The sequence below is a fragment of the Pristis pectinata genome, chromosome 27 (genome assembly GCF_009764475.1).
Source record: "Pristis pectinata isolate sPriPec2 chromosome 27, sPriPec2.1.pri, whole genome shotgun sequence".
Classification (NCBI taxonomy): Eukaryota; Metazoa; Chordata; class Chondrichthyes; order Rhinopristiformes; family Pristidae; genus Pristis; species Pristis pectinata.
Window position 1 is genome coordinate 8,500,299 of NC_067431.1, and position 26,828 is coordinate 8,527,126.

The 26,828-nt window shown below is 41.1% G+C and overlaps 1 protein-coding gene across 2 annotated transcripts in view; it reads left to right on the forward strand.

Moving 5' to 3' along the window:
• Positions 1–17,595, forward strand: part of LOC127583739 (V-set and immunoglobulin domain-containing protein 2-like) — a 34,362-nt gene extending 16,767 nt beyond the window's left edge. Inside the window, exons 5-7 of one of the 2 annotated variants that reach the window (XM_052040029.1) lie at positions 2,300–2,425; positions 9,757–9,895; positions 16,044–17,595. In XM_052040029.1, coding sequence (XP_051895989.1) covers positions 2,300–2,425; positions 9,757–9,895; positions 16,044–16,155 — 377 coding nt within the window. In that variant the 3' untranslated portion in view covers positions 16,156–17,595. The remainder of the gene's footprint in view (positions 1–2,299; positions 2,426–9,756; positions 9,896–16,043) is intronic. The other variant, XM_052040030.1, reaches the window with a different exon arrangement.
• Positions 17,596–26,828: the final 9,233 nt, after the last annotated feature.

Consider the following 26,828-nt stretch of genomic DNA (forward strand, 5'->3'; position numbering starts at 1 on the left):
CCGCTCTCTTGCTAAGTGAGAGTGATACAAAAAAATTGAAAAGACATTTAATTATATGAAAAGAAAACCCCCAAATCAAAAAAATAATAATAATAAACAAAAGCAAACCAAAAACTTCAAAAAAAACTGGACTGATATTTCTTCAGTTAAAAAAAATTATTATGTTGTTAGCTCCCCTCCTCTATATTCAAAGGTTATTGAAAAGGATTCGAAAAAGGTCTGTCAGTAGGTTAACTGGACACTGCAAATTGCCCCTAGCGTAGGGTGAGCGGTAGAATCTGTGGAGAGCTCATGGAATGTAGGGAATGGGATTAGCACAGGATTAGTGTAAATGGATGGTTGAAGGTTGATGGACTCAGTGGGCTAAAGGGCCTGTTTCTGTGTCCTATCTCTCTATGACTCTACTCAAAGGAAACCCCAACTCCTTGTTCTATTGGCCACTTAGCAAGTTTGTTCTTTGTTGTTGAAACCATTCTCCTTCAGGTTGCTGAGGACAGCATTTCTGATGTCCAAGTTCAATTTGACTGTGCTGCACAGCCATTCAATTTAGATACTGATAGTTGATACGGCTCTCTGAAAAGTCAATGACTCAGCAGCATCCCAAACATATGAAAACAGCTAATGACATTGTCTTTCTAAATTAGGCTGTGAGTGCTGACAACATTTTCTTATACTGGGAGGGGAGAAAAATAAATTCACCATTCCCTGAAGGAAAAGCTAACTACTGAAAACTCACCAGGTGGGCTAGGTCAAAATTAAACTCCGCCACCCCACGTCCCTCTCCCGTATAGGTCCCCTGCTTACGACGTCCCCAAGTCCTGGATGTTCATTTGGATGACATCTGACCAATGTTCCTTCCTTTGAGACACAAAACCAAATCGATTTGCTGGTATTTACAGGATCCAGTCAGTACTGCACTTTGTAAATATATTATTGTTTGAGCAACTTTAAGAGATTTCGATTCTGATAAGACATTTTATAATATATTTCTTTTCATTTAGTCAAGTTCTTTGAACAGCCAAATGTGAAACCCCAAGTGTTTCACTCTACCTGTCACACCCTCCTCCGGTATGCATAGTTGTTTGATTACAAGTTCTCTCAGCATATGAATCACTGAATTTAAATGAATATTCTAATTGGTTTCAGCACTCATTGAACAACTAGGCAAGGCATTGTGTACATAAGTTGTTCATAGCCATGATAATGAGTGGTGGTATCAGAAGTTTGAACAATTGAGCTATAGAAAGATCTTGTTTAATTTTTCAGAGAAGGAGAAAACAATAAAAGAAGCTGGTTTGAAGGTTATAACAGATTTTCTTAGCACAGGTCAAAAGAACTAAATTCTGTCACTTGTTGATACAATGGCAAAAATTATTATCTCACTTTCTTTCATTTTTTATGTGCATATCTCTAATTTCTTCGGCATAGCTGTGATGGAGTGTGATTTCAAGAAGGTAAAATATTATTTCATTGTGGAAGACATCCCTTCTGACCAGATCCTATCCTCACCTGGCAAGGATTTCCTAATAGGAGTCATTGAATTTAAATCCAAACTGGAATTGTGACAGGTTATTATGTTACCTTGCCATGTGGTGTATAGGGTACCACCACTGCTCTCCAGAAGGCTCATAGCACCCAAGTGGAATCAGTATCAATAGATCTAACAGCATCCAGATAGCCAGCAACATGGGACCATCATATGCCAAAGACAGCCACAGCTTATGTCACTAAAGACACCGAAAGGTGAACATGGACGGAGAACATGGAACTAACAAAGGCAGGCAGTTCCATGGAACTAATTACATTCAAAAACACTCAACTGAATTATATCCTAGCAGGAATTAGATTCTTCAGGAGATGAAGGGAGAACCTAGAGTTAATATTTTGGTTCTAATGAATGGTCTTTGACCTGAAATGTTAACACTGTTTCTGTTTCCATCAATGCTGCCTGACCAGTTGAATATTTCCAGCATTTTCTGTGTTTTTTCAGACTTCCAGAAAAGGTAGTCTTTGATTTTCATTAATATTTCAGTGATGATCACACCTGCAAGTAAAATGGAGTAACAGGGTTTAATATACCTACAAACAATATTAATATTTTATTCTTTTAACTCATCCTTCTTTATTCCACATTCCAGTGACATGACAATGCGTGCCTGGAGATGGTATGATTTATAGCTGAAACTATTGAACTCATTTAAACATGGTTTACTGATTTACTGTTGTAATGATAGATGACTTTATATGATCCCTGCTTGGTTGTAAATATCTTATATTTGATTTCAATCTTCTTTTCTAGCAGTGGATTCCAAAAAGGGTACATTGCTTCTGAGGAATCTTACAATGAAGGATTCAGGAATCTACAGATGTGTGTCATTCAATGTCCTTGGGGAAAAATCATGCCAGCTGGTTCTGTCAGTCACAGGTAACGGGACAAATCTCTTCTCCAGTTTGGACACTTAAATCTTTATTAGAAACAGACCTAATTATAGATATGAGTAAACACCAACAGATGGCATTAAGCTATACTTGCTTACAACATCATTTTCCTGGTTTGTTCTGAAACACAGTGCTTCACTGCCCTGTGACATCTTGTGAACGACGTGAGTGGGATTCAGTAATGATTTAGCAGAATTATGGGAATTTGATTTTATTAATTAAAATATAAAAACAGAGTATGATCCAGAAATCAGATTGTACCTGATTTTTGGTTTGCTAAAACATCACTGTGTTTAATATTAGTGCCTCTGAGGTCTTCTCAAAATATTGCAGCTGGTTAAACTTTCCAATCTTCTTAGGCAGTCCATCGGGATCAAGGATGACTTGCTTCATTTATGTGGGAATTGCAAATTCTTCCACATATGGGGCAGGTGGAGCCGGACGAGGTGGGAGAGTGGGTAGACTGTGAGGTGGTCCACTCCTCGCAGCACTTAACACAGGGTTTCTGTGTGCTCCCAATGAATGGACCCAGGTTCTCAATACCATCTCATACAGGTTGAGCGGTGTGGAGTCAGTGGAGAACTTTCATTTTTTTCAAGCACGATTTAAGTACATTCTTGTTTTTTTTTCCCTCTGTGTACCTGGTGATCTCTTCTTGAGACAGCTTGAAATCAAGTGTCTCTTTTGGGAGTTTAGTGTCAGATATGCTAACAACGTGGCCTTCCTAAAGGCCATGACAGAGTATAATCAGGGCCTCAATGCTGAGATGTTGGCCTGGGAGAAGACACTGACATTAGGTCTCTTATCCCTCCAGTGAATATGCAAGATTTTGCAGAGACAGTATTTGTGATATAATTCCAGCTGTGAGTGGCTACTGTAGGCAATGCAGGTCTCTGAAGCATGTAGAAGGGCAGGGACCACTGGTGTCCAGTAAGATATGAGTTTTGTGCCAGTTCTGTTTTCATCTTTTAACACATTTCTCCTCAATTGATCAATGGTCAATGAGCTTTGAAGGCGATGGAGGACTTCATCTTCAACGTTTGCCTTCAGAAAGAGGTAGCTCTCAAGATATGCGAGGTAGTCCACTTTTTCAGGGGTCTTGCCATTAACCTTTAATGTTGGAGGCAAGTGGGTTGAAGATTGTCTTTTGGATGTTAAATGTAAAGCCCATTCTCTCATAAATTTCAGTGAATGAGTTGATGAGGGCTTGGAGCTTGGACCCTGAATGAGCACAAGCACAAGTATTGCCTGCATGCTACAAGTGGACAAACCAAAGATTTGGATGACTTTGGTTCTGGTGTGTCGTCTCTGTAGGCTAAAGAGTTTCTCAATAGTTCTGAAGATTAGCCACAAGAAATTTGTGAAAGTGAAGTATATAATTGTGAGAAAGGTTGAGAAAAATGTTGAGCTATCACACAGCCTTAGTTGACGCTGCTCTTCACAGAGATTGGCTCTGTTGTAGACTTATTGATTGGATCATGGATTGCAAGTTGCCATGAAACAGATGTAACATAGTGATGAATTTCTGTGGGCTGCTGAATTTGAGGAGGATGTTTCACAGTCCCTCCTGATCAATGATGTCAAAGGCTTTAATGAAGTTAAGACTACAAGAGCCATACATTGAGGTGCTGTCTAGGAAGAGGTACCTTTGTGAGGTCCCTGAGATCTTCAACATTGATCCTCCTGCAGCAATACTTCCTTTGCTGTTGATATTTTGGCCCCATGTTGATGGAGTTGATAGAGCAGATTAGACAGTGGTCAGTCCATCAGTCATCGATACCTCTCATGGCACTGGTGATGTGGTCCTTTGCCTGATCAGTAATAGACCTAACAGGTACCAGGGTTGACATGAGGTCTTGTGTTTGTTCTTCTGATTAAACAGGATTTTCCTTATGACAGGCTCTAAGAACTTTGTCAGGGGAAAGATGCCATTGGAGTTAGCTTTCCCTACCCCTTCATCTCCAAATACGCGTTGACAGAGTGTTGCATCTCTTCCCACCCTAGTGAAGGTTAAAAGCAAGTATGTAGCAGCATTAGATGCTTAATATATGACCAGTGTGGTTCCCGATGGAAGCAGGCTGAACTCAGTACAGTTGCCAATACTTTTCTGGGTTGTTTCAGAGGAAAATTGCCCTTAAAAGCACATTCCTCATGGTAGCCAAGCAGTAGCATCATACAATATGACTGCCTGGGAAGAGAGAGGAGCTGCAGGGGAGAGGGAAAGAGATTTACTCATCAGTATGATAAATACCAGGAGGAAGGTCCTAAGTATTAGTGGTCCAGAAGATCCATAAGGCTACCATCAAAATGTCCTGGCAGGAGGTGGTGGCTCGAGTTGTCTCTCCAAGCATGAGAACACACGCATGAAGGAGCAAAGTGGAAGAAATGTCCTGACCGCACAGGGAGAACTACAAACCACGAAAAATATCAACACACAAAAAATGCTGGAGGAGCTCTGCAGGTCAGGCAGCATCCATGAAGGGAAATGAACAGCCAATGTTAATTCCACTTCCCATTCCCACATTGACATGTCTGTCCACGGCCTCCTCTACTGGTAAGTTGAGGCTAGACGCAGATTAGAGGGACAACACCTCATATTCCATCTTGGTAGTTTCCAACCTGACAGAATCATTCCCACTTCCTCTCTCCACCGCCCCCCACTCCCCCACCTACCTATCTTCACCCTCTCACCTGGAATCACCTATCACCTGCCAACTTATGCTCCTCCCCCTCCCCCCACCCTTTTACTCTGGCTTCTGCCCTCTTCCTTTCCAGTCCCGATGAAGGGTCTCAGCCCGAACCGTCGACTGTCCATTTCCCTCCATGGATGCTGTCCGACCCGCTGAGTTCCTCCAGCATTTTTTGTGTGTTGCTCCAGATTTCCATCCTCTGCCGTCCCTCTTGTGTCTCCACTAAAAATACCACTTTCTTATAGAGAAACTTTTATTTGGGGTGGGGGTGGGATAGAAAAGAGGGGGAAAAGAGAGCGAGAGGGAGAAAGGAAGAGAGAGAAGGAATGAGTGGGTGAGAGAGAGAAAGAGGAGGGACAACAATTGCCTGTACTTGGGGGAAGCCACAAATGAAGGCAAGTCTAAATGTCTGAGAGACCAACTAGTCATTATTGAAAGCAAAAAAGATGAAATTATTCCTTCCTGATCAAAGAAACTTAGTGACCTCTCTAACACTGCAGTCAAATTGAGAAAATAAAGCATAAATCTTCAGTGACTGCCTGAAATGATCCAGTGGCCTGGAAAGTGAAGAGTCACCGTGACCTTAACCCCGATGGAGAGATCAGTTCAGGCACAAGAATATGATGGAATTTCTTGTGCAGAATGCCACATATACTGTGTGATGAGGGACTTTGAAAATCAGAGCCTATGAAGGCATTGATCATCAGATAGGTCCAGGTACAATGTAGTGTATCTAAAGAGTCCTTGGGAATTGGTTCTTCAGAGATGGGCATGTCTTTTCTCCAATGTCTCATATCCTCACTGGGTGGCCTATTGCACTATCCCCAAAGCCTTAGGGAACCCAAGTAACAGAGCCCTGAGCCCTATCACACAGAGGCACCCACTGAGTGAATTGTCCAGCAGCTAAATAACTGAATGAAGTTTTCCCTGTTGGTTGTACTACTCTCTGTGCCTTTGGGAGATGATTGAGCAGTCCGCTGTCAGATTCAAAACGGCTCTCTGAGATCTTCTAATGTCGGCAGAGTCCGTTTAACCAGTGAAAAAAGCAGGAGTGCAGGAAGCTGTGCTCCTAGTTCTCCTGTGGGGCCATTCCACAGCTATCAATGCTTCCTGTTTAAAGTTCCAATTTCTGCTGGCAAGAACAGAAACTGGTAAGAACAGTCTTGCTCCATCTTTAGGCACATGTCCGATGGTGGGGAAATATCACCCAGGTTAAGATGGATCATAGTCAATTTTTTAGTTGGTGTAATTTTATCCAGAAATCATTGTTATCGCAATTTACTTAGAGTACAATCTACTTTGGATCACATAGCACTTAAAGAAAATTACATGACCAATTTCTAGGCTTTTGGGTATTAATTCACATTATAATGAGATATAGGGATATATTAAATACAGTTCTGCTCAGTAATATTTTACAGCAGAATTTTCACCGAAACTGTGGATCAAGGGAAAGGTTCACAAACAAGTTTCATGATGTTTCAGGGTTTAATGAATGGTGGCATCTGATTCCCTGTTAAATTATTTCAGAACTTAATACCATCTAAGAATATCAGCATGGTTCAAATTAAGCTGTGAAAAGGTGAACAGTGCCTGAGAATTGAGAATTCCTGCATCCGTGAATTAAAGTGGTATATTTTTATCCGATTTAAACAGGAAATTAGAAATCTTTTCCTCAGCTTATTGGATTTCAATTTATTCTATGCAATATGATAAAAATGAAAGCATTCTCCTTCTAATGGAAAATTAAGTTTACTTCGTCTGTGCTTTTCAAATCTAATCACCAGTGAATACCGGTGCAATGCGGAGGAGCAATATCTATAAATGATGACTTAATAGCCCAACTCACTCAGAGTGGTATGGACAATGAGATACATTGAAATATCATGTTGGTTCAGTAAGGAATGCTTGTATGAGACTAGCTATAGTTCTGTTGGCATAATGTAAGGGAAAACTGACACCATATACCATTTATATTGGGTCTGACCTAAGACTTCTTGATGCTTTCGTAAGAGAAAAGTATTACCAGTTGTTAGATCAGCATAGAACTCATGGAGATAAAAAATGTTGTGGGCTCTCAGAGAGGGAATGTTTTACAAAAGCTAAGCTTCTATCCCGAGGGGAAAATCATGATATTGAGGTCATTTGATGCCACTGTTATATCTGGGACTCTGCATGAAATGAACGCTAGTGAGATATTGCCACCTGATGTTGTTTTCCGGCTGTTCTGTAAGCAGCCGAGGCAAATTCACAGGAAGATCTCAGATTCATTTCCTAGTTTGCACTGAGTTAATGAGCTACCTGGTTTCATTCATGGAACAAAGGCACTACATTGGCTGAAATCAGGGAAGGAGAATTCTGCCAGTGTTTAATGCAAGTAACGAATGGGCACAATTGCAGCAGGATAGGGTTGTCGGGGAGAAAATAGGTCACGCAAGAAGACCTGTGTACTGACAGAAACTGAATCATATCTTTCCATAGAGGTTGCCAGAATTTTGAAACTAGTACCATAACTGCCCGCGGTCAATAATATTCCAAGCATTGATGCAACACAGACAACTAAACCTTTCCTGAGGACCTATTCTATGTCTGAACTACTTCAGCAATACAGCTAATAATAGATTATAAAACTGACTGTGATTTTCCAATATTGTTTTTCTTGTTTGGCATTGAACTCTGCTTTCATTACACTCCTCCACATAGCTCTTAGCCTTTGACAATAGGAAGCAGACTCTTTTGTGAAGCAAAATGGTTTTTAACTGCACATTTACTTGTAATAGTTAGGTGTTTTCAACTCTAAGTACAATGCACAGCTATTAGCAAGCAGAAATTACATAAATTTATAATTTCTATGTTCTTCATGCCTCTTCCTAAAACCCACCTATTTGACCATGATTTAAGTCAGACAATATTTTCTATTAGCATTTATTTTCATCTGATTACACCTCTGTCAAGGACATTTTAATGCAATAAGGTGTTATATTGTTCGCCTTGGAGAAGAGGCCCGTATATAATTGGCAGAAAATTATGTGAAAAAAAGTTAATCTAGGAATGTATTTTTATTTCAACTATGGGACTGAGATAAGGAGATGCAGATTCAAACTAAAGAAAGAGAATTTTGGGATTGATGTCAGGAGGTATGTTTTCATGTGGCAAGTGATGTACAGTACACTTGATTGGGCAGAATGTGAAAATTAAAAACCTTTCTGGAGAAACTAAGGACTGCAGATGCTGGAATCTAGATGAAAAACACGATGATGCTGGAGGAACTCAGCAGGTCAGGCAGCATCTGTGGAGAAAAGCAGGTGGTCAACGTTTCGGGTCAGGACCCTTCTTCAGGACTGAAGATAGGAAAAGGGGAAGCCCAATATATAGGAGGGAAAAGCAGAGCAGTGATAGGTGGACAAAAGAGGGGAGGAGGGGTGAGCACTTCAACTCCCCCTCCCACACTATCACTGATATGACAATCCTCGGCCTCCTCCACTGCCAGGAGAGTTCCAAGCGCAAACTGGAGGAACAGCACCTCATTTTCCGTCTTGGAACCTTGCAGCCTAACAGCGTGAACATTGAATTCTCCCACTTTTAGGTATTCCCCACCCTTCCCCACAAAACCACCCCCCCCCCCAATGCTTCTTTCTCTTCTTCCCTTTCCTAGCCTTTTTATTCCTTTCTCTTCTTTGACCCATCCCCCGGTGGATCTGATCTCCCCTCCTCCCCCGCACCTGCCTATCACTATCTCTTACCTGCATTTACCTATCACCACCCTATGCCCACCCTGCCTTGCTGTGCCATCACTAAGGACCTGTTCCCAGCTGTGTAACTTTTGCCCTACTCTATCTCTGCCTCTACCCACAAGCAGCTGAAACCTGCATCCATGTCTTTGTTACCTCTGAACTTGCTTCCCTCATTCTTACCTCCGTGATTTTGCTGCCCACATGTCGTCAGGCAATAGTCCTGCTCACCATCACCCTATGCTAACTTTGCTAACTTACATTTGTTGCTGCTGAAGCAATGGTTCAAATTTTAAAAAAACACCTCAGACCTATCTCCAAAACACTTCATGGCCTTACCTCCAACCAACTCTATCATCTCCTTTAGCCCTTTGACCCTTTAAGATGCCTGTGCACACCCAATTTTGGCCTCCTGACTCTCTGTGAATTTAATCCACCATTTGCCCAAGCCTTTAGCTGCAAAGTTTTCTTCCCCAAACACCTCTGCCCATCTTCCTTCCTTTCCTCCTTTAAACATTCTTGCAACTTACGTCTTTGACTAAGCCCCAAAATCTCCCGACTTGATTTGTTGTTAACCTTTGACATTGCTTTTCTGAAGTTCCCAGGGTTTTGCTGCCACACGTACAGTAACAGATTGTTGCTGAAGCTCTGATATGCAGCATTAGGTGAGTATAAAGGGTTGTTCTGGGTGGCTGCATTAAGGTGGGCTGAATGATGGCCTTCTGCTGTAAGTAGGTTGTGATCTTTTGAGAGGACAAAACATGAGCTATCCCACCAGCTGCAAGAAAAGAGACCTGCACCTGATCGAGCAAAGCTGAATCTGAACCATAGGTGGTGTTGTGGGCAACACTGCTATCTGATCTATCCCACTGAGTAATGATTAATTTTCCTTACAGTGAACAATGAGGTTGGAGTGATTGTTGGAGCTCTGTTTGGCACCCTTGTGGCTCTCCTTCTGATTGCCGTCGTTGCATACCACTTAATTCATCGCAAGAAGAAGAAGTCCAAGGATCACCACACGGGACACGAATTGAGGTTTGGATATTTGTGTTTGGTCTCAGTACTTCTGGGTAAGGAAGGGAAGAGCAGCCACTTTGTACACTGGGCCAGAATGTTTTGCGGCATGCTCTGTAAACATAAGAAATCGAATTAGGCCATTCAGCCCCTCAAGTCTGCTCTACCATTTAATAAAATCAAGACTGATTTTCCACCTCAGCATCACTTTCCTGCGCCAACCACACATCCCTCAATTCCCTTAATATCTAAAAGTCTATTGATCATTCTCTTGAATGTATTACATGACTGAGCTTCCACTGGTATAGAATTCGAAATATCAATATTGCGTGGGTGAAGAAACTTCTCACTTTTGTCCTGAGTGGCTGACTCCTTATTTCGAGACAGTGACCTCTGGTTCTAGATAACCCAACTAGGAGAAACATTATCTCCTCATCTATTGCATCATTTTGGGACCTTGGTGAGTTACAGAACTAAAAGTCTTTCTCATGCTGAGAAAAGTAGGCTGAATTCAAATCAAGTTAGATTCAAAAGAAGATGCATATAGACAGAAAGAAGGATTGGATTAAGAGTGAAAGAATAAGGAGCTAGAAAGCGGAAGTAAGGAAATTAAATATAAAAATTAAAAATATATATAATGTCTAGCAGCACTTTTGTACTGATAGAAATGAGACTCTGTAGTTTCAATTATTCTTTTGCTGGCCCTCTGAGGTTCTACCTGTTACATCATTCAGTGCTCACTTTGTTTAGCATCAGCCCTAAATTTCAGCCAAAAGTTTACTTTGTGTTTTTTGGTGTAAAGCCAGCAACTTCTTCAAACACACTGGGAATCCTGTATTGTGAGGCTAACAGCAAGGTGCCACCAATCATCGGAGCAATTTGTGTGGAAGCACAACTCACAGACTAACTCTTGCCTGCCAAATATTTCACACACCAAGCGACTAACTCAGTATGATTGTGCCAGCAAATTCAGCCCATTGAAACATTTACATTAATTCCTTTCTGCACTAGTTTACACAACTATTAATTTGCTACTGAATCATTTAGCCAAAGCAGGCAAACTGTTTGAAACTGATGGAGACATGAAAATGCTGCTCGATAGATTTAGCCCCAGGGAGAGTTAAATGCTTTTATTGATATCCAGAGACCCCTGCGGAACAAGCCTGTGCACTACTTGAACAAAAATGATGAATTTTCATACTCACTATCTTAACTAACATGAAGAGTGCCAAACACAATGAAGTATCAAGAGAGTTACGGGTTTTTTGATCTCATATATTAAAAACTAAAAGTTTTTGATATAACTAAGAGAAAACTGTTTCTATCAGTAGAAGCGTTAGTTACTAGAGAGTCTGGATTTAAGATAACTTTCAAAAGATGCTGAGGCTTTTTTTCAGTGTTCTGGGTTGGGTGGTACATTGCCTCATAGTGCCAGTGACTTAGGCTCTGTCCTAATCTCCAGTGTTGTCTGTGTGGAATTTGCACATCCTCCCTGTGACCACATAGGTTTCTTCCAAGTACATCAGTTTCTTCCCACATGCCAAAGACATGCAGGTTGTTAGGTTAATTGGCCACTGTAAATTGCCCCTAGTGTGTAGATTGAATGGTAAAGTCTGAGGAGAGATGATGAGAATGTGGAGAGAATAAAATGGGTTAGGGTAGGATTGGTGCAAGAGTTGGTGCTTGATGACTGGTGCAGACTCGTTTGGTGGAAGGGTCTGTTTCTGTGCTGTATCTCTATGACTCTGAATTGTTGTGATCCAAAATCCAATGTCTGAAAAGCAGATGTAATCCCAACCTTCAAAAGGTAATGGAATATAATGTAAAGGACACAGTATTGGGGAAATAGAGAAAGCAGAGGTGTGAGAGGAACTGCATTGTCTCTGGAAGGTATTGGCTTTGGCATAATGATCTACATGAACTCCTACTGTGCAGTGTGATTCTATGATTAAAAAACCCATATAACTGGTGAAGCTTTCTAATACCGACACTTTATTTGTGGACAAGGCAGTGTGCAGGTTGGTTGTCAAGGCAACACATCCTTAGATCTCTGCCAAAGGATTCATTTGTTTTATTTCATTTAAGGTAGACAGCTTAGCAATATAGGAATAAAATCTGGAAACTATTTTGATATGATTGAACACAGAAAATGAAGCTTTTGCAGTAAAAATAAACTTTGCCATCATTCTAAAACATTTGCTTTAAACATTATACATTACACCATTTATTGAAGTGACTTGTGTAGGGACATTCAACAGGTCAAGTTGATTTAGGTAAATTAAATACACCTCCCTCTTTGTGACTACACATTACCTGAACAATGGGGTGCAGCGGAAGAAGAAATGTGGCACTTTTGTATGGGAAGAAATGCTGGCCAGAAAATAGAGTTAAGTGAAAAGTGCCACATTTCATTTGACCTGTACTATGTTCTGTTTCACACATTTTAACATTGCATTCATGTAATAACTTGAGGGCACTTTTACCCTGATGTGATCATTTTGTCATTATCTCCCCCTGATGGATGAGTGCCTTGCGAAAATACAAAAGGGTCACATCAAACTCAAAGTCAAAGTCAAGTTTATTGTCACATGCATAAGCACATGTATGCACAGGTGCAATGAAAACCTTACTTGCAGCAACATCACAGGCATGTAGCATCAGATACACAACATTCACAAAAAAAACATAAATTATACAAAAAGTAAGGCAATTGGAACCAAAAAAAAGTTCATTGTAATGTAAAGTGGTCCAGGTGGTCATAGTGTTGCTATATCGAGGTGGTGATTAGGGTTGTGCAGGTTGGTTCAAGAACTGAATGGTTGGAGGGAAGTAGCTGATCTTGAACCTGCTGGTGTGGGTGTTCCGACTTCTGTACCTCGTGCCCGATGATAGCTGTAAGAAGATGGCCTCATATAGATACTACCAATGGTGGGGAGGGATGTGCCATTGATGTCTTGGGCAGAACCCACTGTTCTCTGCAGCTTCTTTGAATTGTTGTACCAAACCACGATGCAACCAATCAGGATAGTTTCAACAGTACACCTTTAGAAGTTTGTTAGAATGTTAAGATAAGATAAGATATCTTTATTCGTCACATGTACATCATAACACACAGTGAAATACATCTTTTGCGTAGAGTGTTCTGGGGGCAGCCCACAAGTGTTGCCACGCTTCCGGCGCCAACATAGCATGCCTACAACTTCCTAACCCATACATCTTTGGAATGTGGGAGGAAACCAGAGCACCCAGAGGAAACCCACACAGACGGGGGGAGAATGCACATGCCGAATCTTCTTAACCTTCTAAGAAAGTAAAGATGCTGGCACACATTCCTTGTGATTGGATCTATGTGCTGGGCACAGGACAGGTCATCTACATAATAACAAATTTTAGACTGCTGAATCTCGAGTCATTTTTCTTTGAGGTTTGAATACATTAAACACTGCCATGGTCTCGCTTAAAAAACATTGCAACAACTTACTACAAAATGTTTAGTGTCTGTTTGGGAACAATACCAACCAGAAAAAAAAATCCAATGGCACATTATGGAAAGAATGAGGTCAGGTCCTTCCTAAACTTAACACTTTTGACAGTTATACAAACTTTAGTTTGTATTGTATATTTATAATAAATTTTAGGCATTTATAGAAACAATCCAAACTGTGCACTGGTGTTCCCCAGAGAGAGCATCATTCAGCAAAAGGAAAACTCAGGAACTGACAGTGGGCATCAATATACCAACCTGCATGGACTTTCATTCTAATAGCTGGAAAATGAGGCAGTTCAACACATTAAATACCTTGAACTATACTTGCTACTCTCCCCATTCAATCCTCCAGCCACCACCACATTCTTCCATCAAATGGGGCTTTGTTCAGGAATAGAATCGTACAGTTTGGGGTCTAATTAATAATAGGAAGAGACTATTCACCCTTTGAGTCCTCCCTCTCCAATTGACCATATCTAATGTACACATTAGGGTTCAATACAGGTGATTTATTCTCTGAGGGAATATTCCTTGACATCTTGAGTTAATTTCACAGCATCTATAATATACATTATTCGCATTCAAGTTGTTTGTTCTGTGGATATTTGTTCGTTCTCCTCCTTGGGCCATTTCCTTCTTCAGGTTCTTTTTGATGGAATTGGTTTACAGTTCAAAGTTTGCAACTGACGAAACACTCAGTAATGTAGGCAAAAATGAGGATAATAGATTGCAGGATGAATGGTAAAATGGGAAGATGAAATGCAATGCAGAGAAGTGTAAGGTGATATATTTGGTTGGCAAAGTGAGCAGAAGCAATAAGAACAATGGTACATTTTAAAGGGATACAGGAACAGTTAGTCCTGGGGATATGTGCACACAAATCTTTGAAGGCAGCAGAAAGCTGGAATAGCAAATGGAACCTATGGCTTTATTGACGGAGCAAAGATTAAAAAAGCTGGAAGCACTGTTGAACCATTACAGAAAATAATAGACTTCAATTGGAACATTACATTCAATTCACTTTGCAAAGAATGTCAATACCTTCCCAAGATTTTGGAAGATATTCACAAGAATCCTGTCAGAAATGAGAGGTTTCAGCTCAGTGACTGAAGGAGCTGGGTTCTCTGTTTAGTTCAAAGAAGCTTAGAAGAGATTTGATGGATGTGCTCATAATAATGGTTCGAATAAGAGTTAACAACAGATATCAGACTGGAAACAAGATTCAAGGAATAGCCAAAAGAAATAAAACTAATCTGAGGATTTTAATTTTATGCAGCAAATTTTCTGCATCTTTATTACATCTATTTTTGACTAATGCAACACATGCCTAGTTGGCCTCACTTTTTCTACCCCTCATAATGGTCATCCAAATCTTTGCTCTCCATTCCTTCACTAACACCAGGTTCCATCCTGGATGATTACTGAACTACATTGATTCCATTAGATAATGACTTGATTATAAAATTCTCCCCCTTTTTTTCAACTCCCTACCTTGTTTTTCACTTCCCTTTCTCTGGAATCTTCTGCAGCTCACCAAACACCCAAGATAACTTCTCCCTTCTAATTCTAGTCCCTTGATCTCAATCACATTATTGGTGACCATGTACTCAGCTGCCAAGGGCTCGAACATTTGGAACGTCCTCCCAACCTTTGTTTCCCTCTTGTTAAGTCATTTCTTTAAATCTATTTCTTTGACCAACTTTTCCTAATTTCTCCATATATGACCTGCCGTAAAATTTTGTTCGCTAATGCTCTTGTGAAGCACCTTGGGATGCTTTCATTAAAAGTACTGTAAAAATGCACAATTTTGTTACGTTTTTGTGCAGTGGAATTGATTTTATGAAGTTCATGTGGAAGTAAGTTCAATCGTAAATTTGAAAAGGAAATTGAGTTATTACTCGAGTTGATAAAAACTACAGGAAAATGAGGACAAGATCAGGAGTTGGAGAGCTCTTTCAAAACCTGTGCAAAAGCACAACAGACCAGAAATCTTTGTACTGCATTGAATCATTTCATCCAGTCATCCCAGCCATATTTGTTTTAGCATGCACATATGAGCCACTGTATGCAGTAAATCTTTCTCATATATTCTACAGTCTGTAGTAATCTGTTTCCACATATCATCTTTCTCTAAATATTCTTTTTCATTTTATGGAGATCATAGTAAACACATTAGAGAAAAATATGTTGAGGGCTGAATTATAATCTGACCCAACTTTATTTTAGTGAACACCTCTATAAAATGCCAGCTTTCTTCTTGATTCCTAACTTCAGGCATAATGCAATATATTTCTCATATCAAACACTGAATTATCTTTAAGTTTTTCTTAAAACATAGAAGGAAGCCATTTGGCTCATCGAGTCTATACATTCCCATTAATCTCATTCCCAATTTATGTCCTTATACACTATTCTCCCTCACGTGCCTGACAGCTCCACTTGGATTCTTTAGCCACCAACCTGAACTAGGGGGTAACTTACAGTAACCAGTTAACTAACATTGAGCACAACTTTGGAAGGAATCCAGAACTCCTGGTGAAACAGGGAGAAGACACAGACAACACCATAGCTCCAGACTCTGTGTGGGTAGCAGCAAACCTTCTTCACCTTTGTGAAATATTAGTACTTAAGTGTGTGGTATTTGCACCTTCTTTCAATGGTTGAATCTTTTGCTGATTTCAGAGAGGATGCGGTGGCTCCAGGGAAAGAAACAAATTCCCATTTATTGGCGTCTGCACACAATGAAGGAACCAGGTCAAACAGTATGAACTCAAAGTACAACATCGTTGTGTGACCTCTCTCAAACCTCCTGCACCGTACTTCACAAAACTGGTTGAAATTTTGAAAGAATATCTCATTGCCTTTTTATATTTGTTTTGCACCACAAAATTTCTTCGGATACATTGTTGCTCTTGTTATAAAGCTGTTTTTTTTTGGCTCTGGTTTTGACAATTGTTCAAGTATTTTAGATGTACATAGCTTAAGGAATAAAGCCCAGAAATCACCTATCAATGAGCTAATCTTTTGTTTTGCTTCCTCCATCCAGGTCTCCTTCTGCACATGTTAGTTTTAGGAACACAATTCTCCTCAGGACATGAAAGTTACCTTCAGCCTTTTGTTGTGATGCAAGCTGGAGCATTTTGAAGGAGAAGGCTTGCATTATGGTTAGGGTTAGCAAGCATTTTATTTACACAGCCTAGCTCTGCAATGAAATGTAGCCTACCAAAAATTCTGGAAGTGGAGCTTACAGCAAGATCTTGGAGGCAGCGTTCATCTTTGGGCCCGAGCCCAAATATATGGGAATATATTTGCCAACTTTGCATGATCAACTCCATTCACTTTAATCAATGGAGCTGAGTGTGAAAGTGAGGACAATAGATAGACAATTCTCTAGTTCATGCCGAGAGCTAGCTTCCTGCTCTATAGGATAAACCAATAGCAAAATCTGCATTTTCTTTTCCTTTCTCATCTCCCTTAGCCTTTGTTGGTTACACAAACCTTGAGAAGAGGGAACGTGCTCTGACTAACGTAAAGGGAGGGAAAAAGAGCCGAATCCTTCAAGTTAGTCCATTGTTTGTGGGACAGGAGAAATAGGTACTTCATCCCGTCAAACTCTGCACTATACAACTACCAATTCCTATCCTGCTTAAGATCTTCCCTTTCCATAACACCATCTGATCCTCCAGTCATGCTCTTCACTCTCATGATCACTGTATTGCCCCTTGTGCGTCCCTCATCAACTCCATCAGTCTGCCCTGTGATCTCCACCTCATCCTTACCTTCCCCCACTTGCCCCTCTGAAATGTCCTTTTCCATCTAACAGGTGACCGACCTGTCAATCAAACTGATTGTCAGGTGGGAAATCTGCAAAATAAAAATGCTGAACGTGTCTGATGTTTAAAAATGGTTTAGGATCCACAATTCCTTCTTCCTGTTCAGAGCTGGTGGATCACAAACATCAGGACCAAAGTTCACAGCCCTTTTGCTGAGAAAGTCTTGCCACCCACAGAGCCCTCCTGCATTGTCCACAGATGGTATTGGTAACGTTCAGTATTTTCCAGCTTATGTACCATGTGTGCCTGCATTAATTTAGGAGGTACGATCCATGAAATGATTCATGAAACCTGTGGTTTCAATGAATAAATGCCTCTTGTTCGTAAGCACACATTCTTCACAGTACTGGGTACAGATCACTGAAACAGAATTAACTGATATGCTCTTAGTACTTTGTATGTTTGACCTGAGCTTTTTTTAATATCTCAATAAACCATGTTTTTATGTTGCTCCTGTGCACTCCATTTGAACTCTGACATAAAGGTATTATGAGGATGACCCCGGCTGGAAAGACAGATGAGACCATTGGATCCCAACCTTTTTGAATGAAAGCCACACTTTTCACACATGGTAAAGCACTCAGCCCTCCCTACATCAATGCCTGATGACATCATGGGTTGCTCCTTTCAATGAGTGGCCTATCCTGGGGATTCTCAGGGACTGAACAGATGAAGCCTTGGAGAGTTGGTATTTAGGTTTATTCCTTCAGTGAATGTGAGAACTAAATTACCTCAAAATCAGTAAACCCTGATTGACTTATGCACATTATTCATGCCTCCCCATCCCGAAGCTGGGGTGTACCTCCAAGTTAGGAACAACAGGACTAGGATATCAACAGGTCATAATTACTTCACTTTGAGGATACTTTGAGGATAGGCAATGTACAGGCTGAACTCTGAGTCTGTGCCTCTTCCAGACTACAGCTGGGAATTTCCTTGGAGCTGACATGAATTCATAGCTTGGTCATGTTTAAGGTAAGGTTACCATTTGGAGTGGGATTAGCTGCAAGGAAATTCATGGATGATGGATAGACTGCTTTATTCATGATGTTTTGACATTGAAATCATAACATGTGAATTGATACAGTGTGAGCGCTTTGGGTGATTGAATCATCATGTCATACAGCATTGAAACAAGCCCAACACGTCCACGCTAACCATCAGCACTAATCCCATGTTCCAGTAGTTGGCTGTATGCCATGGTGTTTCATATACTCATCTACATTCTTCTTTTAAGTGTTGGGAGGACTTGGATCCATCAACCTCTCCTAGATTTCAACCACCTTCTGGGAGAAAAGAAATCCCCAAATCTCTATTAAATCTACAGCCCCTTCCCTTAAACCTATACGTTTTGGAAAAGCTTCATACTCTCCACTCTGTCTGTGTCCCTCATAATTTTGTACACATCAGTCAGGTCTTCCCTCAGCCTTCTCCACTCCAAGGAAAACAAAAGCAGCCCATCCAGTCCCTCCTCGTAACCAAATTGCACCTTCCCTGGCAACATCCTGAGAAGCTCCTCACCTTCTCCAATGTAATCAGATCCTTCCTCTAATGTGGTGATCAGAACAGCAAACTGTGGTCTCCAACTGCGGGCTAAATAATGTTTTATATATTTGTACTCTCACTTCCTATGTCTCTTATTCTATGTACTGGCCTATGAAGGGAAGTATCTTGAATGCATTCTTAACCAGGTTCTCTACCTTTGCTAGTTGGTGCTAATATGGAGCTCTAAATAATGGAGTCAAGATCGAAAAGGGAGATGCAAAACTGTAGCCATAACTCACTTCTCCACACTCCCCAAAGTTTCTCCTTGTGTTTTCCATTTGAAATTGATCCCAAACGTGACCAAATTATGAACTACATCAGTCATCTAATATACACCACATGTCACAGATATGCTTGTCCACCTGGGTGCAGAAAGAAGTGGCCATCCATCTGTCTGGTGAAAACAGAGGCATGTGATCATTGTAGGCAATGTGGGGAGGAGGGATACTTTACTGCAGTCAGAACTGTAAAGATTTTTGATTTTGATACGTCAATGCTGTAGCACTGGAAACCAGTTTGGAGATCTTCAATAGCAGAATGATGGGAAAATTGTACATGGATCCTGGAGGGAATAAAGTCTGGCCTTGCTATCAACACACCCACCTGCTGAGAATAAAGACGTTAATAAAAAGTGCTCTTGACTCATCTGCCTTCAGCTATTTCACGAATGATATTCATTCTGTTATATGGTGAGAAGTAAATCAATAGCTGATGGTTTCAGAGTTCTCAACTCTGTTCTTGACTCATAATATAATGAAACACACTATCTATCAGCCTACAAAACAATCCTATACACAGCTTGACAAATGGCGTGTATCATTTGTCCCAGGTAACTATGAGTTAATCAACAGTTCAAATAATAAAAAGAATGACTACTTATGCTTCCTTTCAATAGTACTGCTATTATACAGAACCTCGCATCAAGATCCTGGTTCTGCCTGGGAAATGGTTTGTAGGTCTCAGCCCCAACCAAAGCGTGGACAGCTGAAGTCTGCTGCTGTTGTCTATTGTCATGAATTACTGGGAGACTGGAAGAAATAGTTTACACACAAAGGGGAATATAATGTGGAATAATTTATCAGGTGGAAGTTAGTGATTGATCACAAGGGTTGAAAAGAAAATGGATGGTGGCTCCATATATTGTCTGCATATCAAAGAGTGCCAAATAATAAAATCATTGACTCAATCAAAATGAAGATATGCCTATTTGTTGGGAGTGGGATGTTATGGACTTTTGACCAAATATTTACATAGATTTTTTCACCTAAATATTTTTTTTATTCAGCTGGACCTGAAGTGTGCATAAATAATTAATTATATTACTGTGTCATTAATGCCAACATGAAGTATGGCAGAACAGCACATATTATAAGGTAGTAACATTAAAATGTGAGAGGGGCTGGGGAAAGTTCAGCAAATTAAGACAGTGAATGCCCTTAAGTTAATACAAGGAAGAGAAATGGACCAGTCTACTCCGTGCAAATGTTTATCTTTGGTTAAAAGGAGCACTATAAGTCTGAGAAAACCACATAATTTCACGAACGTGTATAATTAGGCAAGAAGATAAAGAAATCCATATCAAACTTTCATGGAAGTATATTGTGCAGTGTTTCCTATATTTAATTTACTTTTAATAGGTGCTATTATTTTATGTATATTACTAATACATGCAATTTTGATTTACTTAAACTGAGCCATCTCAGTGATTTTGTATTGATTTACTTCTATGTACTGTATATTGTCTACATGCGAGAAAGTGCTGAATAATAACGTCATTGATTCAATCAAAATAGATGCCTGTTCCATTGGCAATAGGATATTATTTTTTGAACACAGATTCACATGCTTATCTTTTCCCTAAGCATCTATGTTTTGTTTTATTTTTCAGCTAGTTCTAAATTGAGAATATACAATGTATTATTAAAGATAGCTGTATCATGAATGCCAACATGAAGTATGAGAGAGCAATATATATCATAAGTTGGTAATATTAGAATGAAGGGAATTGATGCAGGAGGAGGTCACATCGCCTCTTGAGCCTGCTTTGCCTTTAAGTAAGATGATGACTGAACTTCTACACCATCCATTTTCCTGGCCACATCCATAGATTCTTGTTAGGCTTCAAATTAAATAGTGGTGGGGTGGGTTCAGATGCCCGAGTGTTGTGGAGATAGGGTTACATGGTAGTGAAGTGGTTAGTGCAGCAGCCTCACAGCTCCAGGGACCCAGGTTCAATCCTAACCTCCGGTGCCGTCTGTGTGGAGTTTGCACGTTCTCTCTGTGACTAGGTTGGTTTCCTCCAGGTCCTTTGGTTTCCTCCCATATCCCAAAGATTGTTTGATTAATTGGCTACTGTAAAATTAGTCCTAAGTTACCCTGAGTATATTTTGGTGATGGGAGAATTGGGGGGAGTTAGGGGCATGTAAGAGAGAACAGGTCACTGGGAAATAAGTGAGGAAAGGGGATTGATTGGATTGCTTTGCCAGCTGGATAGACTTGATGGGGCTGATTGGCGTCTTTCTTAGTTCTGAGGAAAATATTAAAGTTCTAGGTGATGATGCAGGGTGGCAATAAAGCTAATGATAACAAATGTGAAATGGGAAGAGACAGAACATGCAAACATAAGCATGCACCTGTCGGGGATAAACAGTATAAAGACAACATTAAAGAGCTCTTTATCTGATTGCATGCAACATTCATAACAAGGTAATGAACCGATGGCACAAATAGAAGTAAATTGCTATGATCTGTGAGCTCTTACAGCAAAGTGCGGGAAGGTGACCAAGACTGGGAACTGAATATCCGCGTGTATGTGATAGTTCAGAAGAAGAGATGGATGTAAAAGCATGTGTTACTAAAGTGAAAAAATTATCTTGACTTGAAGGATAAGATGTAGTCAGTTTAGGTGGAAATTAGAAATAGAATGGGAAAGAATTCACCAATTGGGGACACAAGGAACTGCAAATGCTGGAATCTGGAGCAAAAAAAATCAAGCTGCTAGAGGAACTCAATGGGTCAGGCAGCATCTGTGGAGAGAATCAGAATCAGGTTTATTATCACTGACTTGTATGTCGTGAAATTTGTTGTTTTGCGGCAGCAGTACAGTGCAAAGACATAAAACTTACTATAAATTACAAAATAAATAAATAGTGCAAAAATAAGGAATAACAAAGTAGTGTTCCTGGGAAGAAGCTGTTCCTAAATCATTGAGTGTGGGTCTTCAGGCTCCTGTACCTCCTCTTGGATGGTAGTAATGAGAAGAGGGCATGTCTCGGATGGTGATGAATCTTAGTGATGGATGCCGCCTTGAGGCACTGCCTCTTGAAGATGTTCTCGATGGTAGGGAGGGTTGTGCCCATGATGGAGCTGGCTGAGTCTACAACCCTCTGTAGCCTCTTGTGACCCTGTGCATTGGAGCCTCCATACCAGGCTGTGATGCAACCAGTCAGAATGGAATTGGAATTGGAATTGGTTCATTATTGTCACATACCGAGGTACAGTGAAAAATTTGCCTTGTATACTCGTTCATACAGATCAATTCATTACACAGTTCGTTGAGGTAGTACAAAGTAAAACCATATGGAATGCAGATTAAAGTGTCACAACTATAGAGAAAGTGCAGTGCAGGTAGACAATAAGGTGCAAGGTCATAACGAGGTAGATTGTGAGGTCAAGAGTTCATCTTATCGTACTAGGGAACTATTTAATAGACTTATAACAGTGGGATAGAAGCTATCCTTGAGCCTGGTGGTGCATGCTTTCAGGCTTTTGTACCTTCTGCCCATTGGGAGAGGGGAGAAGAGAGAATGCCCGGGATGGGTGGGGGTCTTCGATTATGTTGGCTGCTTTACCGAGGCAGCAAGAGGTATAGACAGATTCCATGGAGGGAAAGCTGGTTTTCATTATGTGCTGAGCTGTGTCCACAATTCCCTGCAGTTTCTTGTGGTCCTGGGCACAGCAGTTGCCATACCAAACTGTGATGCATCCAGATAGAATGCTTTCCATAGTGCATCAATACAAGTTGGTGAGTGTCAGAGGGGACATGCCAAATTTCTTTAGCCTCCTGAGGAAGCAGAGGCCCTGGTGAGCTTTCTTGGCCATGGTTGGACCAGGACAGGCTACTGATGACGTTTACTCCTAGGCACTTGAAGCTCTCAACCCTCTCAACCTCAGCACGTTTATGTAAACAGGAGCATGTGCACTGCCTCCCCTCCTGAAGTCAATGACAAGCTCTCTTGTTTTGCTGACATTGAGGGAAAGGTTGTTGTCATGACACCATGTCACTAGGCTCTCTATCTCCTTCCTGTACTCCGACTCATCGTTATTTGAGATTTGGGCCACTGCAGTGGTGTCACTTGCAAACTTGTGGATGGAGTTAGAGCAGAATCTGGCCTTCAGCTATGAGTGTATAGGGAGTAAAGTCGGGGCTGAGGACACAGCCTTGTGGGGAATCTGTATTGAAGATTATCACAGCAGAGGTGTTGCTGCCTATCCTTACTGATTGCATTCTGTTGGTCAGGAAGTCAAGGATCCCTCCACTGTTTTCTGTAAGAGTGCTCTCCACCATACATCTATAGAAATTTGCAAGTCTCTAGTGATATACCAAATCTCCTCAAACTCCTAACAAAGTAGAGCCACTGGTGTGCCTTCTTCATGATTGCATCAATGTGTTGGGCCCAGGATAGATCCTCTGAAATGTTGACGCCCAGGAACTTGAAGCTGCTCACCCTTTCCACCGCTGACCCCTCAATGAGGACTGGGGTGTGTTCTCCCGACTTCCCTTCCTGAAGTCCACTGTCAATTCCTTGGTCTTGCTGATGCTGAGTGCGAGGTTGTTGTTGTGACACCACTCAACCAGCAGATCTTGTATGCCTCTTCATCGCTATCTGAGATTCTGCCAACAATGGTGGTGTCATCGGCGAATTTATAGATGGAGTTTGAGCTGTGCTTAGCCACATGAGTGTAGAGAGAGTAGAGCAGTGGGCTAAACACACATCCTTGAAGTGCACCTGTGTTGATTGTCAGCGAGGAGGAGACGTTGTTACCGATCCACTCTGACGGTAGTCTCCTGATAAGGAAGTCGGGGATCCAGTTGCAGAGGGAGGTACAGATGCCCAGGTTTGTAAGATTGTTGATTAATTCTGATGGTATTGAATGCCGAGCTGCAATCAATAAACAGCAGCCTGACATATGTTTTGTTGTTATCTAGGTTCTCCAAAGTAGAGTGGAGAGCCAGCGAGATTGCGTGCGCTGTACACCTGTTGTGGCAGTAGGAAAATTGCAGCGGATCCAGGTTCTTGCTCAGGCAGGAGTTAATTCTAGCCATGACCAAGCTCTCAAAGCACTTGAGGGAAATGGACAGTCAATGTTCCAGGTCAAGACCCTGCATCTGGACTGAAAGAGTAGAGGGTAGATAGCCAGCGTAAAGAGGCGAAGGAGGGTGGGTTGAACAAGAGGTAGCAAGCAACAGGTAGATCCAAGTGAGGAGGGTGATAGAGTCAGGTGGGGGAGGGAAGGGTGGAGACAGTGACAGAGACTGGGAGGCAATGAGTGGAGACAACAAAGGGTTGCAGATGATGGAATCTGATAAGAAAGAAAGGTGAAGAGTGAAACCAAATGAAGGGAAGGATGGTGGGCAGATGGGAACAGTGGGTGGGGGTGGGTGGGGAGGGGATATGTGACCCATTGGAAGGAGTGTGTGGGTGATAGGCAGAGGGTAGGTGGGAGAAGGGTAAGAATGTGGGTGATGGGGGCAGGGCTGTAGTCACTGGTGGGAGCAGTCTACAGGCCTCCTAACAATAGCTTATTTGTAGGGCACAGTATAAAGCAAGTTATAATGAGGGCTTGTAAGGGAGGCACTGCAAAACTACTGGGTGAATTTAATTTCTATATAGATTTTCCAATTTGATTTGCCTAAGGTAGACTTGAAGACTTTGTTACAAAGTCAAGGGAGTTTCTTGGAACAATACATTTTTAACCATTCAGTGAACAGAATATTTTAGATCTACTCATGTATAATGAGATGGGATTAATTAATGATTTTATAGGAAAGGATCATCTGGAGAAGAGTGACGTAATGTGATAGAATTTCACATTCAGCTTGAACGAGAGAAGCCTGAGCAGAGAACTAGTACTTTAAACTAAAAGGCATAATTAATTTAATTCATTCATTTTGAGAGGGGGTGTCTATACATCACTAGAAAACCAAGTTTTATTCTCCATCTCAATTTCCCTCAAGAAGTGATGACGAGCCACCTTCTTGAGCTGCTGTAGTTCTTCAAGGGATACTGCTGGGAGGGTGGCATTCAAGGATGTGCACCCGATGACACTGAAGGAATGGCAATATATTCCCAAGTCATGATGGTGTGGAACATGAATGTGATGGTGCTCCCATGAAGCCAGAGCTAGCTAGAGTGGACTGAGGAAAAAAATTAAAAGGTAAGTCAGTAGATACGCAGTGGCAGATATTTAAATAAATATTTTGGCAAAAAATATATATTCCATAGATAAATTAAGACTCCAGACAAAAGATGACCCATCCATAGCTAATTAAGGAAGCTAAAGATAGTATCAAACTGAAAGGAATGTACACAACATTGTGACGATTAATGTGAGAAGATTCAAAACAGTTTGGGAACCAACAGGAAGATATAATAAAAAGGAAGAAAACAAACAAACAAGAAAGATGTTCTTTCTCCTGAGATCTTAAAAGCAGTGGACACAGAGATAGTGAATGCATTGGTTGTGATCTTCCTAAATTCGCTGGAGTCTGGGAAGGTCCCATTGAATTGGAAAATCATAAATGCAATGTGCCTATTTAAGAAGGGAGGAAGACAGAAGACAGGAAACTATTGACCAAGCAGTCTAATAGTCGTTACTGGTAAAATGTTGGAATTCATTATTGAGAAAATAGTTCCAGGACATTTAGAAAATCATAATTAGGCCCAGTCAATAGGAAGATATAACAAGAGGGAGGGAAACCACAATTTAACTTCCCAACCGTCTTTCTAACCTTTTTTGTTCCCTCATTTGAAGAGCCACCAAGGTGCCAAAGCGAATTTGCCTGGCCCCCCCTGCAGCTGTTGTTTGGAGCCACTTTGGTAACAGCTGGCTTATACCAGTTGGACAAATGTAAGGGCTGTGGCTTTTCTATCACTGCATCTGTTGTCCTCTCCCCAGCCTGATAATTGGTCACATCATCCTGGAGAAAGAAAGGACTGCAGATGTTGGAATCTAGATGAAAAACATGATGATGCTGGAGGAACTCAGCAGGTCAGGCAGCATCCGTGGAGAAAAGCAGACGGTCAACGTTTCGGGTCAAGACCCTTCTTCAGGACTGAAGATAGGAAAAGGGGAAGCCCAATATATAGGAGGGAAAAGCAGAGCAGTGATAGGTGGACAAAAGAGGGGAGGCGGGGTGGGCACAAGGTGGTGACAGGTAGACGCAGGTAGGAGATTGTGATAGGCAGGTGCGGGCGAAGAGGGGAGAGCAGATCCACTGGAGGATGCATCAAAGGTAAGGAGAGGGAGGAAAAAAAAGGTAGAAAAAAAAGCTAGGAAAAGGAAGAAGAGAAGAAGCAAGGTTGGGGGGGTGTGGTTTGTGGGAAGGGGGTGGGGATTACCTAAAGGCATCCTCCTGGACCTGATCACTAACCAAATGAAGATGACTACCGAACCTGAGAGTTACTGGTCCTACAAAATGTTCAGGTAACTCTCTCCCTCCCTGATGCATTGCCACATGCATCCCAGACTACAGCACAACTTCGAACAGAAAGTTGCATGCACATTTTAGACCCTCACTGTCATCACTCTCCCAATATAGATTAAGTGTAGAATTGAGAACCTTTGTTCAATGATTTAAGCCTGAATGTTCAGCCAATTTCTTGGTGAATGAAAAACAGAAAACAGCAGTGACACTCAGGAGGTCAGAAAGCTTCTGTGGAAAGAGAAATATACTTACATTTCAGTTAATGACTCTTTATATATCATATTGGTGAGTCATCCTGAATAAAACATAGGTCAACCAGGAGTCTATTGAGGAGAAACTGACTTTGGTGTGAAGCTTCATAGTGAAAGTAAATTATAATGA